This window comes from Pimephales promelas, chromosome 1 (genome assembly GCF_988280905.1).
Source record: "Pimephales promelas chromosome 1, fPimPro1.hap1.1, whole genome shotgun sequence".
NCBI lineage: Eukaryota > Metazoa > Chordata > Actinopteri > Cypriniformes > Leuciscidae > Pimephales > Pimephales promelas.
Genome location: NC_142769.1, coordinates 11,474,414 through 11,489,464, shown reverse-complemented (window position 1 = coordinate 11,489,464; position 15,051 = coordinate 11,474,414). Strand labels below are relative to the sequence as shown.

At 37.5% G+C, this 15,051-nt stretch overlaps 1 protein-coding gene across 1 annotated transcript; it reads right to left on the bottom strand.

Moving 5' to 3' along the window:
* Positions 1-8,877: 8,877 nt before the first annotated feature.
* Positions 8,878-14,623, bottom strand: 42sp43 (P43 5S RNA-binding protein). Its single transcript, XM_039653648.2, is given in 10 exon segments — positions 8,878-9,058; positions 9,061-9,145; positions 9,293-9,346; positions 11,472-11,701; positions 11,833-11,913; positions 13,412-13,485; positions 13,575-13,660; positions 13,770-13,866; positions 14,262-14,362; positions 14,470-14,623. Coding segments are annotated over 10 exon segments (996 nt in total). The 5' UTR covers positions 14,611-14,623; the 3' UTR covers positions 8,878-9,011.
* Between the last annotated feature and the right edge of the window lie 428 nt (positions 14,624-15,051).

Here is a 15,051-nt window from a genome sequence, read left to right as displayed (position 1 = left end):
TATTATATATGTTAATATTAATTCATAGTAGTCGTACAAACTATATATGTGATATAACAATTAAGAAATAACAGTTAAATGCTCTGTGTCATATGGTATAACAACATGTCATACGGTAAAATCGTTTGTCTGTAAGACATTTTTTGTTTGCCCTTATGACAGTTTTGTGCTGTGTCATTTATAACAGGCAGTTGCTTGGCCACCTCCTTCCATCTTTACCATTTACCTTGACTTTTAAACTTTATATTTCACCTGTAAATAAATATTTTTTCAAATTTTAAATGTTTTAAACCCTTTTTTGACGTTTGACCATATGACACCCAAATCTGTGACACATGTAACTCACTTGGAAAAGGTGAAATTACCCCAAATGTAGGAGCAAAATCTTAAACTTGCCTTCAACTTGGCTGGTCCTCAGGGGTCCTCTGAGTGATGTCATCATTAATATTCAGTTCCAAAATGGCTTCTAAACTTTGTTTTACCGTATGACATAGGGAAAATGTGTTTTTGCGGAACAATTTGTTTTAGATACTAATGACATTTCTGAAAGGACTATCTTACTGATACTTTAATATGCTTATCTTAAGACTTGAAAAAATATGCCAAATGAAAAATTTTATCATTTTTAAACATTATTAATAATTTTAAATACAATTGTCTTAAATAACTTTAAGTGAATTGCGTTTGACCGTATGACATTTGACCACATTAATAGTCTAAAAATTACCTATTTTTGAAATTTCACACAATTAAGAACAGTGAGGAGGACAGATGATGTGAGATTAAAACATGTATATAATTTTAAACCTATTTTATATTAATATATAATATTTATTGCTCCTGGAAGTGCAAATCAGTGCGGCACGTCACTGACTTGGCAAACACTTACAGAGTAAACTGTCATAATGAAAACATGACAAAGCCATTTGACTATCTTGTTCATAAACACTGGTGTTAGGACTTTTCATCTTGACCACACTGACACTTTCAATGATATGAATACTTGCTTTTGAGGAATGAGTAATCCATTTTGAGCAAGTGATACACTTTTGCAGGTTATCAACTAAGTTTTGCAGTTTGTACTAATTGTTTTGAGAACTGCATTAACTGTTGTGCAAATGTAAATAGTGATGTGATAAATGCACCAAAGCGACGGAGAAAAACTGTATTAGAAAAGAGGTATTTCTGAAGTCAAATAATGTGACTCCAAAATGCTGCAGTAAAATTGTTTGATATGAGGTGTGTATACTGTATGGGACGTCCCCTACAAGAACTGACATTTTTTTCTACTTATTAGAAATAAGGTATTTATGGCCCTCTAAAGTCGAATAATGGGATGGGACATTTCTTCAAAATGCTACAATAAGATTGTTTGATATGAGGTGATACTGAATGGGACGTCACCTATAAGAATTGGCCATAGTTTTTTCTTATTACAATTTTTTTTTGTAACAGACAGACAGACAGACAGACAGACAGACCGATAGATAGAAAGAAAGAAAGAAAGAAAGAAAGAAAGAAAGAAAGAAAGAAAGATCGATCGATCTGGGTAGGCTACTCAAGCGCTCTGAAGCGCGTTCTTTCTCTGCTGTGTCTGAAATTACCGTATTCATAGTAATTAGGCGCACACGCTTATTTTTTTAGCGGCTGGCTTGACCGTGTATTTTCCATGCTTTATTTCGCGCGATTCGACATGTTGAATCGGCGTCGGGCCGTTGGGGAAAGAGAGAACTTTGATTGGCTGTTCAGCTAGTGAAAGAGTCAGTGCACGAGAATAAAAGCAAAACAGCAAGCAAAGAATCTATATAATGGCTAGATGTGTTACGGCGGAGTTTCCATCGTCATCACCGGCGGCCATCTTGTCACAGACAAGCTGATGTAAGATGAGTGGTCAGCACGAACACAAATACTCTTATCTAGTTGAAATCTTGACGGATTTACAAACGGTTTGGTTTCTTACAAACGTTATTAACGTGGCTATAATTATCTGGATGATTATTTATTTATACACTTTTTTTCATAAGTATGTAGTGTCATAACTACATCTCTGACGTTTACAAAACAAACCGTTTGAAAATCGGTAGAAAATTAAGCAAGTTATGGTAATTTAAATAGTACATGTACCATTAACACAATGTTACGAGTGAGCGAGCTACCTGTGACAAGATGGCCGCCAGGTGCAGACGTCGACCTCCATTGTCCAGCAGCGTGGACGACATATCTAGCCTTTATACATATCTATGATATGCACGCATAAGTTCCGCATTTGACGCAAGGATGCTCGTCCATTTCCGGTTGTGGAGATTAAAGCGGAGGAAAACTGAGGAAAACGGGATTATGGGAGAATCTTCAAAATTTACTGGCCTCCCCAGATAGCAAACTGACATTGAATCAACGTGGAAATATGACATCGAAACAACGTTGATCTAACATTGTTTTGCTCATCGAATTAACGTTGAACCAACGTCAGACGCGTCATTCTTTCAAAACTAACGGAAAATCAACTTGAAATCAACGCGTTGTTTCAACGTTATGAAAGCAAACCAATTTTCGATTATCATTTAGCTTTGAAGAATGCCGTGTCTGACGTTGGTTCAACGTTAATTCGATGAGCAAAATCAACGTTGTTTCAATGTCATGAGAGACGTCGTTTCCACGTTGATTCAATGTCAGTTTGCTGTCTGGGTCCTGTCTTTGAAACGAAACATACATACATTTAGATGTAATTTTATATATTATGTTTATTTAATATAATTTTAAAAAGAAGCATAAACACAACGAGGGGTGTCTGTTTTATCTGTTTTTGTGACTAACGTTTCTTTAGCATAACCATGGAGTATAAAATTCAATTTAAATTCTCGGTATTACATTGGACTCTACGATCGGCGGAAGTTATCGAGCATCCTTAGCAGTTCCGCATCACAATCCGTACAGCGACGCTTCCGTAACATGAATCCGTACAGTGACCCTTTGAATCAAATGTACAATTAATCACTTCCAGGTCAACTAAAGTTATATATACCTTTGGAAAATGTGTGTTGTCATCTTTGATTTTCTTCACACATTGTCGAAGTCCACGCCCTTTGAAGACGACATTTTAGCGATAAGTGCAATGACACCTGAGTGACATTTAAAAATGTAGGTGGGCAGGGATCTCGCATAGATACCGGTGAAGGAGGGAAGAGAGTCAGCAAATGAAATGAATGAAGTTTTGGTCATGTGGTAAATAGTATTGAAGTTAAACGTAATGGTTATTGGTGTTGAACATTTTTAACCTAAAATGTGTCTTATAAAGTTAATAAAATCCCATTTTAAACGGCAGTTTAAAAACTAAGTTCACAAGGTCTTGGAAACGACCTGCGGTGACCGAACGCGCCATTTTCCGTAATGAACAATATTTTGCAGATCAGCGATAGCAGCTAAGGACTTTAAAGTCACCCAAAGAGTCAAATGTGAAGTAAATTGTGTCATAATGAAATCTAACTACTGCACGATGAGGCAGGGTGTCCATAAACGTTGTTTATCCCCGTTGTACGGTTTCATGTTACGCTCCCAACAATGACTGTACGGAATCTTGTGACGCGTAACATAGTTCCCCACCCAGCGCTGCCTCAGCAAATCGCCATTTATGAGCATTTCATAGGCCAAAAATAAACCAATCAAAGCTATAGAAACAAAGATAAGACCTTCCCCCAGTAAATGACGTATCAAAAGTTCATTGGTCTAATCCGTTAAGGGTTGCTCTGACGTTTTTACGTGCCCGGAAGCGAGTTTTCGTGTACGGATTGTGATGCGGAACTAGCTAGACCCTCCCTCCTCCGCATCTCATCTCCTCCCCCTCCCTTCCGTCCTTCCTGATATAATTGTGAACGTGCATTTCTAGCTAATCCTTGTGTGGGTTTGGCGAACATCAGCGTCAATTTAGAAGAAAAAAAAAACAATTTAACGTTACTCTCCTGTCCAGCAAAAACAGAGCAACCTGAATGTCGGACTGGAAGCCCTTCTGCCGCCGGAGTTCTCGCCATCGTTCAAAAGCTTTGCTACCGATGTAAATTCGGAACTTCGCACGTTCTTTATCCGACTCCTTCTTCTTTTTAATTTGTTCCTCAGAACGACGTCTCTTTGGTCGTGTTTCGGCCATTTTTCAAACTTCCCTCTTATGCTTCTCTCTCCTTCACACACACACACCCTTCATGTGCACGCGCACTAACCCCCCAGACCAACACTATCTCACGACCAATTCGTACGAATTCGACGCATGATTAAAAAGTGGCTAATTCGTACTAATTCGTACGACCTCACTCGTACTAATTCGTACGATTTGTCTAAACCCACGTGACGGTTAGGTTTAGGGGCGGGGTAAGGGGTAGATCATTCGTACGAATTCATACGAATTGGCCAATTCGTAAAATATGTACGATTTAGCAAAATCGTATTAATTCGTACGAGTGAGGTCGTATGAATTGTTACGAATTAGCCGCTTTTTAATCATTCGTCGAATTCGTACGACTTGGTCGTGAGATCGGGTTGCCCAGACCCACCCTCAAATACTTCTTGCCAGTGATTGGCTGGAACACTGTTTGTTAGGTTTCGTGGTCCGGGTGAGACATGATTGTTTTTGTTGCCGTTTGTGGAGCCTGTGGTGTCTACAGAGACCGCATTTTTTTACAGTGTGTTTAGGGGACAGGCAGCTAGCCGATAGTGAGGAGACGTTTGATGTATGTGACAAAAAATGTTTTGGCCCCACATCGCTTAGAGAACCTTTAAGGATATCTCTGTTGATTGTTGCAACACCGCCGCCACTACCGGTCAGACGGGGCTCATGCTTAGGCTATAAGCGTAACATTTAGCACAAGTACTTCAAACAAATTAAACCTACGAGGAGTTTTCTGAGTAACATTTTAGATGTAAGGAAAAAATCCCTATTATCTCTAGCATTGGCTACTAGACCTCCAGGGCCTTACGCCGACTTCTTAAAAGAGTTTGCAGACTTTCTATCAGATCTATTGGTCAACGTTGATAAAGCATTAATTGTTGGAGATTTTAACATTCACGTAGATAATTCAAATGATGCGTTAGGGGTTGCGTTCACAGATTTATTAAACTCCTTCAGGGTCAAGCAAAATGTCACCGGACCAACTCATCGTCTTAATCATACACTTGATTTAATTTTTTTATCATATGGAACTGATCCAACCGATATAGATATCATTCCTCAAAGTGACGATGTCACTGACAATTACATGGTTACTTGCATATTACGTACTGCTGTAATATGACATGCTGCGCCACATTATCGACCAAGTAGAACAATTCTTCCATCCACCAGATCATTTCTCAAATAGCTTACCTGATCTGACTCAGCTGCTGCCTGAACCCAAACAAACAGATGAACTAGACGAACTTACTAGCACTATGAGCTCCATTATCTCTAGAACATTGGATATTGTTGCACCCATTAGATTAAAAAAGGTCAGAGAAAAAAGTATAGCAACATGGTACAATAATACTACGTATGTTTTAAAGAGAGAAACCCGTAATTTAGAGTGTAAATGGAAACAAACTAATTTAGAGGTCTTTAGAATCGCGTGGAAAGACAGTATGTCACGTTATAAAAAGGCCCTTAAAACGGCCAGGGCTGTGCACCTCAGCAAACTAATAGAAAACAACCAAAATAATCCAAGGTTTTTATTTAACACCGTGGCTAGACTAACAAATAAAAAGACGACACCTGAACAAAATATCCCTTTACAGTTTAGTAGTAATGATTTCATGAACTTCTCCACCGAGAAAATTGAAAGCAACAGAATAACAATCGTAAACTCTCAATCTCTGCTGCTTGCGCCTTATAATTCAGCCGCAATTATCACCCCGCAAGAACAATTACAATGCTTTACAACCATAGAACAAAAAGAGTTAAATAAACTTATCACTTCATCTAAAACAACAACATGTTTAGATCCTATACCAACTAAACTATTGAAAGAAGTGTTACCTATAGTGGAAGAGCCTCTTCTTAATATTATTAACTCATCTTTATCTTTAGGTTCCAAGAATGTTCAAGCTGGCAGTTATAAAACCTCTTATTAAGAAACCACAATTAGATCCAAATAACCTAGCAAATTACAGACCCATCTCAAATCTTCCATTTATGTCAAAAATATTAGAAAAAGTTGTGTCCGCTCAACTCGGCTCTTTCTTGCAAGAAAACGACATCTATGAAAAGTTTCAGTCTGGATTCAAGCCACATCATAACACTGAAACTGCGCTTGTTAGAATCACAAATGATCAACTTCTAGCTTCGGACCAAGGCTGTATCTCAATACTAGTTTTACTTGATCTTAGTGCTGCGTTCGATACTATAGATCACACAATACTCTTAGATCGACTACAGAATTACACTGGTGTTCAAGGACAAGCATTAAGCTGGTTCAGGTCATACTTATCTGACCGCTACCATTTCGTCTACTTAAATGGAGAAAAATCGATCATAACTTCGGCAAACTATGGAGTGCCGCAGGGATCTGTGTTAAGCCCTTTATTATTCTCAATATATATGCTGCCACTAGGTAATATTATTAGGAAACATGGAATTAGTTTCCATTGTCATGCTGATGACACTCAAATATATATTTCATCACAGCCAGATGAATACGCTAAATTATCCAACTATCCAAATATCCAAATTTTGTTATATAAGATTGGGTGACGCGTAATTTTCTTTTATTAAATCCAGACAAGACAGAGGTAATACTTATCGGTTCCAAAAACCATCCACAAAACCTTTCGCAGCACGACTTTAACATATTAGGATGCCCTGTTACTTTATCCGCTACAGTAAAAGACCTGGGTGTTATATTATTTCATATTTCATATGTTACAAAAACAGCCTTTTTCCACCTTAGAAACATTGCTAAGCTATGTAACATGCTTTCTGTCTCTGATGCAGAAAAGTTAGTTCATGCATTCATGACCTCGAGACTAGATTACTGTAATGCTTTATTAGCTGGTTGTCCTGCATCCTCAATAAACAAGCTACAGTTAGTCCAAAATGCAGCTGCTAGAGTTCTTACTAGATCAAGAAAGTATGACCATATAACACCGATTCTATCATCACTTCATTGGTTACCTATAAAGTTCCGTATTAATTACAAGGTATTGCTTTTGACTTAGCTCTAAATGGTTTAGCTCCAGTCTATTTAGCAGATCTTCTAGCGCCCTACAATCCATCGCACTCTTTAAGATCACTAAATTCGAGGCTTCTGGTCATTACTAGGATATCCAGGTCTACCAAAGGAGGGAGAGCATTTTCACATTTAGCTCCGAAGCTCTGGAATAGCCTTCCTGATATGGTTTGTTGCTCAGACTCGCTCTCCCAGTTTAAAACTAGACTAAAGACGCATTTATTTAGCCTGGCATTCATATACATTTTTTTATCTTAGAGTTACTGTAAATTTGGCCTCTAGTTCATATATAAACGCCAGAGGAGAACTGAGCCTGGATTCTCCCAAGGTTTTTTTTTTCTCCATGGGGTCATCTGATGGAGTTTTAGGACAGCCATCAGGTCACTTGATGGAGTTTTTCAGTTCCTTGGCACTGTTGCCTTTGGCTTGCTCAGTTGGGGATATTCAAATTAAATGACCCATCAATCCATTGATCAGCTCTACCAAACTTGATTGTCTTTTTTCATGAATAAACAAACACTGTTAAGTTGTCTTGATTGATACTGTGAAGCAGCTTTGATACAATCTGTATTGTGAAAAGCACTACATAAATATATTTGACTTGACATACAACTTCATTATTTATCATACCTACAATAGAGGTTTCATTGAGCTTTATCCAGCAATGCGTGTTTTGTTGTGCCGTCTACTCGGTCCAGCCCATCATCAGCTGTCAATCAAAGTTAACCACACCCTTATTTGGCATTCATTTCATATCTAATTACGATCTAAACTAACGAGCTAAAAAAAATTAAATAAGTTTTAAAAATTTTAAACAAGTGTGAGCAATTTTGAGTTGCTGTGTGCAAATGAGAACACAAATTGAAAGTTAATGTTTGCCTGCCCAGGTTTAGCATTTTGAAGTATAACGTCACACTGCAAAATTTGTAATGGTTTTCGTGAAGTATGTATTTATTCCTAAAGATATTAACCAACACAATTCCCTATAACCATTAGTTTTTCTTCTAGAATATAAAGTAAAGTATATGGGTTTATCTAAAGTCCTTTTCAGGCAAGCCATTGCACTCAGTAATCTTTGAAACACCTCTTGGGGAGCTATTTCAGTTATACAAGTACAGCCATACAACTATGCATTTCATTAGATTTGTGTATTTTATACTAAAATATATAGGCCTGACAGTATCAGCATAAGTGAAAACTCCTTGATTCCATTATCTTCCAAGGGAAGCACATACTGGTGAAAAACAATGATAGTAAATGCTAGTTTACATCCTAGTAATGTGAGGCAAGTGCTTCTCTGTGACTGTATAGTAAAGAAGATGCAAAAGTAAATGCACAATAAACTTGGTGTTTGTGAATGTCACTTTACAAATATCTGCAACTTCAAATAAAAACCCATCTATTGAATTATTTGTGCAAATCAAAACATGCAGCTTGTCACATAATATCTGCAAGTTTAAATTACCACTTTGAAAAAGTATTTCAAACCAAGACACTACAATCCATAGATATAAAAAAATGTGCAGAAGCCAGACTGACAAAACAGAACTACTTTTATTTACCATAGAGAACTTAAACTCACAAAAACTTAATTTCTGCTCTCAGTAGCCCAATAACAAAATCTGTACTTCCGAGTACTAACATTAAACAAAACATCATTTTCAAACTGAGTGCATGTCAGCACAGTATTTAAAAAAAAAGTGTGTGGGGGTTTATTTTTTTTGATCAACCACCTTTGGAGTCGCCCGAATACTGAAAAGATCTCGCAGATTTACTTCAGGATCAATGTGGTGTGGGATTTTGCGCTCATTAAACAGGCCCGTCAGATCAGCTTCCAGTTTGGCCCTCTGAGTGATGTTCATGCGCAATGAAAAGAGAGAGTGAAGGTCTTCAACCAGAGGACGTCGATTCCGCCCTTCCAATCGTTTCTGCCAACTCTTACTGCTCCGCTTATGTGGATGCTAAATAAGAATACAAGCGTTACAGAGATGGTGGCGTTTTATATAAAAAGAAACCAACATTAAACTTGATTTGTTAATGTGGTAATGTATAGCATGTCATAGCTCAAGCAGCTTTCAACCCATCATACTCTTAAGGGATAGACCTACCTTGAGTTTGACCACATCAGGTTCATGATGTAACATGTGGCGGACGAGGCTTTCCTGTTGAAAAAGCACAGATAAGAGTTACGAACACATTATAGAACATGAGTTAAGAGTAAAAACTAGTGCTGTCAATTGATCAATTTAAAACACTTTTGTAATTAATCATAATTAATCCACTCCTAACATTGTTTTTAATATACTTCTATATTGTAATTTCACATTTAAAGGTGCCCTCTGTAAAAATTGAGGTTAAAATATCCCAAAAATGAGCTACACACACCAAAAGAACAAGAAATAAGGTTGATTGGTTTTTTTTTTTTTTTTTTTTTAATGACAAGTAAATTAGCATGCTAAATTACTAGCCCCGGCCCGGCAGGTGTCGTAATACCAGTTTCGGCCAAGGGAGGCTGTATGCGGGCTGGCAACATAACCACCAGCCAAACTGCAATACACGAGTAACACGCACGGCTTGTGTGTACTTGAACCATGTCAGTCGTGTGGAAAATACAGCCCACTACAACATTTCAGTTCAGGGAAGAGTTAAAAAAATTATTGGTTGATATTATGCTTGAGGAATACATTTTGGTAAGTTGTAACATACTGTACCTTTCAACAGTGTTCGTGTTCTTTTACCATTAGCAGCTAGCTAGTAGAGATGATCGGTTCACATGTGCTAGGGATTGGTCGTGTAACATTTACAAGCGCCAAAACTGCATTTATTGTTTGAATTGCATAATAAAATTAACAAAATCTGAGAGCTGAGATCGGTCTCCGTGTCCTTTTCTGTGCATTACAAAATTGATGTGTGGCGTGAGAGTGTGTGAAAAGTGTCAATTGTGAGTCTCGCTGTGAATTTGTGAGAGTTGGCAGCTCTGAAAGGCGCTAGCTTGGTCCACATCTGGGAATGCTGTCTGTCAAATTAATTCAAAATAATGATAAAACTACCATAAAACTAGAAATAATAACATGGGCTTTAATTTTCCCATATCGTCGAAATGCACCGGCTTGTCTATGAGACGGCCTTTATAATTTAGTATTGAGATGTTGTTCATGGAGTCTGTAATCTCTAAAAATCTCCAAATGCTCCACGTGAAACTGCGGTCTTCCAAACTTTTACTATCGTGCCAAATGATTTGATTAATATGCGCGAGCTCGGGAGAGAGAGCAACACAGTGCTCGCTCGTGTTGTTTGAAGACATGAGTGCGTGTGGCCGCGGAGGTATTTCTGGAAGATTTTTACCTCAATTTTATCCATTAAGTATAGCATTAGAGGTGTAACGGTTCAAAATTAGACACGTCTTTTTTATAGTGTACTTTTTACAATAGCTTTCAAAGCAGCTTTACAGAGATGACCAGAAAATGCACATTGCAGTGCTACCGGGTTCTACATCAAAATGCCACCTCACTATTCAACAAAGACCTTGAAGGTCTAACAGGTCGGATATGTACAGAAATTGAATAAAGTTAAACACGTCACAGTCTTCAGTGAATAAACCATAAACGGAATAGATTAATCCATCTTAAAGCTCCATAAAGTTATTCTGTCAAGAGAATTGAGTTTGTTCAACTGGATAGGCTAATAAACCTTAAAACATAATACCTAAATCATTGAATCTTGTATGCTACTAATACGGCTCCCTAACACACACCTACAATTCAACTTCTTGTTCTGACTGTCAAATGGTGCAACCAAACCTCACAGCAACAACTTATTGTCTGTTTGCTTGTTACTCATAGTACGCGTCTTTAGATTAAATAAGTGTGAAACTAAGAACATTATGCTGGACACTTTCTATTTTTAAAATCGAAAAAAGTGCACCTTCGATAAACACCATTTTATTGCCCAGGCTGCGTTAAATATTTAAAAAAAAAAAAAAAAACATTAAACTGAAAAAATGTATTGCATGCATTAACACCACTTGTAAAACCAAACTTTGCTACAGATTCAATTTTGTCTTCATATTAGTTTCCAATGCTGGCCCTGGGAACCCCCTTTAAGGGAAGAGATGAAAAAAAAAAAAAAAGAGTGCAGAGTAGTGAGTTTCAGGTAAATTTCTTTACAAATAGGAGTATTTCAACTATATCGACATGTGATAGTCTTTTTGAAGAAATTGTAACTACTACTCTAATTGACACCACAAGACCATTCTACCATCCCTACCACATTCCTCAATGTACTCACACGCATGGCAAAAGTCTTGCTGCAGCCAGGGAAGGAACAACGGTGTGAGAGCAGCTGCAGATGAACCTTTCGAATATGGTGCTGCAGATTGAAGGTTGTGGAAAAGTATGCCTGGCAACCTTGACTGGGACATACCAAAACTGGTTTCTGCAAGGCATGAGTCCGCTTGTGCCTCCTCAAGGCATCACGTTTTCGGAAGGCCTTTTGACATACCATACAGCAGAATGATGCTGTTGACAAAATTATATGACTTGAGCTTTCGTGTAACCCATTACAGGCACAAGGAGAATGCATAGCACTCATGGGAACTGGAAAGGTACTGGCAGATAACATTTAATAAATTAAGTTCTCACTGGTTTACCTGGGTGACTCGCCATGTGTTTCCGTAAATTAGTCCAGTTGTGCACACTGATGGGGCATTCAGCATAAAGACAGCGATAACCTGAAGAAACAGTTACTGGGTGGCCATTGTCAAACCAGTTCGAATTAGTGGTTATTAAGTGGTGGAATTAAGTGGTCTCTTTCTGCTATTTGTTTTATAGCAAGTATTAGCAGAGGTGTTTGAGTGATACTTCATTACAATACCAATAGAGTAACCTGATATTGAAAATTCTATTTAAGTTTAACAACCTTTAAAAGGCTGCACACTGCCAAAATTGAATAGTGGGTAAGAGTTTTTGGGTTTGGGCCAACTAGGTCTTGATTCAGAGAAAATGGATGGCATAACCCATCATGGTCTATTCAATAAAACGCCATTTCCAATATTGCCAAGTTCCAGTATTGCAAAGTTTGCAGTATGGGTGAGCGGGGCACAACCTAACACGGGGCTAGTTGTGACACCGTTGAAATACTTTCATACATGCTAGCATTCTGAAACATAGTGCATTTACTAGTTTACATTTCAATACTATAGAGACAAATTAAATTCAAAAACTTTGGAAGATCTCACTTGACATTTAACCAGAGCAAAAGTAAATGTTAATGTTATCTATGTTGTGTTTTCAAATTAGACTAATCTGATCATTTAATTTAATGATATTTTAACAGTTGCAATTTAATGCTTTGCCAACTAGCAGAAGACACTAACAAGGTTTAAATAAGTTGTGTAGGTAAAACTATTATACTATCATGCTATTCTATTGAGACCATAAAAAAGCAAATAAAGAGTCAATGTTCAGAAATTATTAATTATGTTTTTAACTATGCTGTAGCCCAGGGGTGCCCAATCCTGCTAATTTCACACTTCAACTATAATTGTTTCATTAATACAGCGTATACTTTTCCCCCCGGATTTCTCTTTTGTTTACCCTGAAAATTTAAGTACAATGTGACATGCACATTAATAAAAAAAAGACTAAAATTTAATAAAATGCAATTAACTTTAAATACAAAATAACAGCTTTAATTACATTAACTTTGAATTTAACAAACACCAGAAAACACAGTTATAGGCTACAGTAGAGGTGCCCAATCCTGCACAGATCTCCAACCCTAATCAAACACCAAAAAGATTATTTAAAAAAAAGCTGTTATTTTGTATGAAAAACTTATTTAAAGTCTATTATATTTATTGTCACATTTCACTTATTTTTTTCAGGGTAAAGAAGAAGAAAAAAAAGTATACACTATTATTGTAAGGACAACTGAGAAAATGCAGGGGAAGTGTAAATACTTCGAACCCAAAGTTTACACTGAGAAAGTCAAAAAGCGTTGTGAGTGATTAGGTCTCCCCAATCTCAGGACCTCCAATTTTAGATGCCTGGGAGTTGAGAAGCTTGTACAGAAAAGTAACAGAATATTCCCTCCAGTGCACTTTACATTTGTCTCATTTATATAATTAACTTGAAAGTACACTTAACATTGAAGAATCAAGTAAATCAAAAATGGTTATTCAGTAAATGCCAATAAAATGAACATTTAAAGAATTGATGAATCCTCACCTGTGTGTCTTCTATGATGAGCTTTCCGCGCAACGTGAGACTTAAACCTCATTCCACAGCCGCTTTTCGAGCATCTTGTGCAAAACAAAAATTTCCTCCATATTTTACCTTCAGCTGTCAAAGTTCTAAAGCATTATACAAAACTCTTATGCTACATACGCACCTGAAACTTGAAGTACCGTGCGTCGCCAGGTGCAGTTTTAACGCTCGTCTTTTCCTGAACATCTTTGTGCACTGACGTTCTTTACACTGGGGAGGAAGACTTCATTTTGATAAGCTTTACTTGTGTCGCAAACAGCAAAATGCGTCAAGAGCCAGTAACGTTAAATTGGTGGGAAGGGAAAAATGGAAGTCAAACCTGGAAGTAATCGCGTTTTTCGCTGTGCGCGTAACGCACGTGCCTCTTAAGTTTATCTGCGGCGTAGAAGCTTTTGCCACATGCAGCGGCAGTGCACCTGCTCAATGATAAACGTTTTCAAATCACTAAAACAAAGAAAATAATGTCTTACGGGCTTACACATTAAGAACCTTCATTCTAAACTGGCCACATTTTCTTGCTCATCATGTCATAGCTATTTAAGCGTTTTGTGGTCGACTTAAAAGAATTCCCTAGCAATTTTCACATGACTAAAGTAGCCCACAGATAATAAACCTCAATTAATACAATGCCATAACCTCAAAATTAAGAATTTTGAAAAATGTTAAAACAAAACAGAAGTCACCCACGCAGTGCTGAGACTAAAGTAGCATGTGCCTAAAACAGGTCTAACGGTAGGACACCGCGGACAAATATACAAAATTCTCTAGCCTATTTTAAACTGATCACATTTAATAACCCAATTTTGCCTACTTGAAGTTTTTCTCGCTGCTGTGGACCGAAACGTGCCGAGTCAGATGCGACTTACGGGTGAAGCTGCGTCCACATTCCACAAATGCACACTTGTGAGGTCGCTAAAGGAACAAAACAAAAAACAAAAACAAAAAACAAAAGGATATGATCATAGAAAGTTAGAATCATTAATACGCGTTTTTTAAACACTTAATGTATTACAACTCACCGCACCAGTGTGCACAGTCTCGTGCTCCAGCAGACGCCATTGTCGAGTGAATGTCGCGCCACATTCAGCATAAGAGCAGTTAAACAACTGCAGTCGCGGCACAGTATCCTCTTTCTTAACTAGGCCTACCTGTGGGTTCATGATTTTCCAAACGTCCTAACAGCTACCAATGCGTTTTTATTGTGATTTTTTTTTACGTTGTGCTCGAATTATTAATTGCTTGATGACCGTGTCGGCTTCACTCATGCCACCTGCATGTAGTTGCGCTAATGACGTTTGCCAATAATAAGAGAGTTAATGAGAGCACAGCCGAGGATTGTTCCATGAAGGCCGTTTATAAAAGCGGGGATTAAAGTCGAACACCTGACTTGAATGAACCGAATTAATCAGTGGCGCTTAGATCGGTTGCATGACGATAAGATCTAAACGTGTTACCAGATGTTTATTATACGAGGAAGAGAATACGAGAATAAAATGCTAAAATTATATGAATCTTCTTTTGAGAAAGTGTCAAGTGTCAACATTGTATTGTTCGAATTAGGTGGCAATTCCCAGGTGAAAAGGAAATATATTTAAACTATG